This window comes from Propithecus coquereli, unplaced genomic scaffold (assembly GCF_000956105.1).
Source record: "Propithecus coquereli isolate 6110/MARCELLA unplaced genomic scaffold, Pcoq_1.0 Scaffold26, whole genome shotgun sequence".
Lineage (NCBI taxonomy): Eukaryota > Metazoa > Chordata > Mammalia > Primates > Indriidae > Propithecus > Propithecus coquereli.
This window is the reverse complement of record NW_012148174.1, coordinates 2,959,101-2,960,623: the sequence shown is the minus strand read 5'-3', so window position 1 is coordinate 2,960,623 and position 1,523 is coordinate 2,959,101. Positions and strand designations below refer to the sequence as shown.

Below are 1,523 nucleotides of genomic sequence, written 5' to 3'. Positions count from 1 at the left end.
TTCAGTACCTCTTCCTTTCTTAAGGTGGGTTGCCACAGATATCACCAAGCTCTTCTGTCTTACTTTGGTCTTGATCACTGCCCTTTGTCCACCAAATCCATCTTCTCTACTGCAAGTAGAATGGTCTTTCCCAAGTTGAAATCCAATGAGTTTATTTTACCATTTACCGCCTTTTAATAGCTCCCCTTTGCCTTCTGTACAAATCCCGAAGTGCTTAGCATGGTCTCTCTTCATTTGGCCGCATGCTCCCCTCTTCAGCTTCATGGCCTGCCCTTGTGCACTGTAAGGGACAGCACTTACTCCTCTTCTAGGTGGCATCTTGAATGGCCATTTCAGGACAGAAGATAGCAGCAATGATGAAACATATCCTAAGACGCCTTTCTTGGTTTTGATTTAATAACTAAGTCTATAGGAAGCAGTCATTTTGTACTGCCCAGGAATTCACGCGGCTTCATGAGCTTCGTTCCACTTTTATTTAAAAAAAAAAAGATTAGCCTGACAGCAAGATCTCTTAAAAGACTTCAGGGACTTTTCATGGGGCAAGAGTTTGGGACTCACTGTGGAATGTATCTCATAATTGCTCATACAGATGATCCAGGTAGATAGCCATAAGCATATTTATACTCGTTTTTGTTTAGAAGTTTTAATAAATATCCTTTTTGCCAATTTTATAAACTGAAAATTTGTTTGAAATTTTATGAACTTCTACGTAGCACCTTTCAGAATGCCTGAAAAATTTCATTCTTTGATTGCCAAATTTATATTCCAGTAATATATTTGTATTTTTCTTACTTACAACGCTCTCTCCTACCTCCCCTTCCCCAAATCACTCAGGAAGAAGTCAGAGCACAAAAAGCTTGCTGAAATTACTTATGATATACTAAATAACACATTTTCCTTAATACTTTGGGGTTTGTTTTTTTTTTTTCTTAGAAACAACTCAAATTATTGGTATGAGTGCAACACTAAACAATGTTGAAGACCTACAAGAGTTCCTTCAAGCAGAATATTACACCAGTCAATTTAGACCAGTATGTACCTAAGGTTTGCACTGTATTGATTTGTTTTATATTCATCTTACTTAGAAACAAAAGTAGTAAACATGTAAAAAAATTCTATGGAGTAGTGAAGGGGCATAATTTTACTCACCATGGCGCTATGCAAAGAGTTTGTATATAGGTCAGGGATTTTGGCTTGGGTCACTAAGGTATACTATCGGTAGCACTGGGAACAGTGCCTGCCTTTGGCCCTCAGTGAACATTGATTAACTGAATTTTTCCAGACCCATTCTGGTTTTTTTCACTTCTAATTCTCTAAAGTAAATTTTTTCATTTGGCCAAAATTTAGTGAGACATGGTTTGAGTTATTGGCACACTAAAAATTTTTATTTTAAAAGTTAAAAAATTTTCAAATACTTATGCTTCGGAACTTATAATACCTTTTTAATAAGTTAAGACTTCACATGGATTTAAACTCCTCCACGACAGCATTCCCAGAATGCTTGAAGAAAGCACACAAATGTA

General features: G+C 36.4%; 1 protein-coding gene across 1 annotated transcript in view; it reads left to right on the top strand.

Moving 5' to 3' along the window:
• The first annotated feature begins 972 nt into the window (after window positions 1-972).
• LOC105812649 (helicase POLQ-like) overlaps window positions 973-1,523 on the top strand; it is a 24,802-nt gene continuing 24,251 nt past the window's right edge. The window contains exon 1 of the mRNA XM_012647152.1: window positions 973-1,048. Coding sequence (XP_012502606.1) covers window positions 973-1,048 — 76 coding nt within the window. The remainder of the gene's footprint in view (window positions 1,049-1,523) is intronic.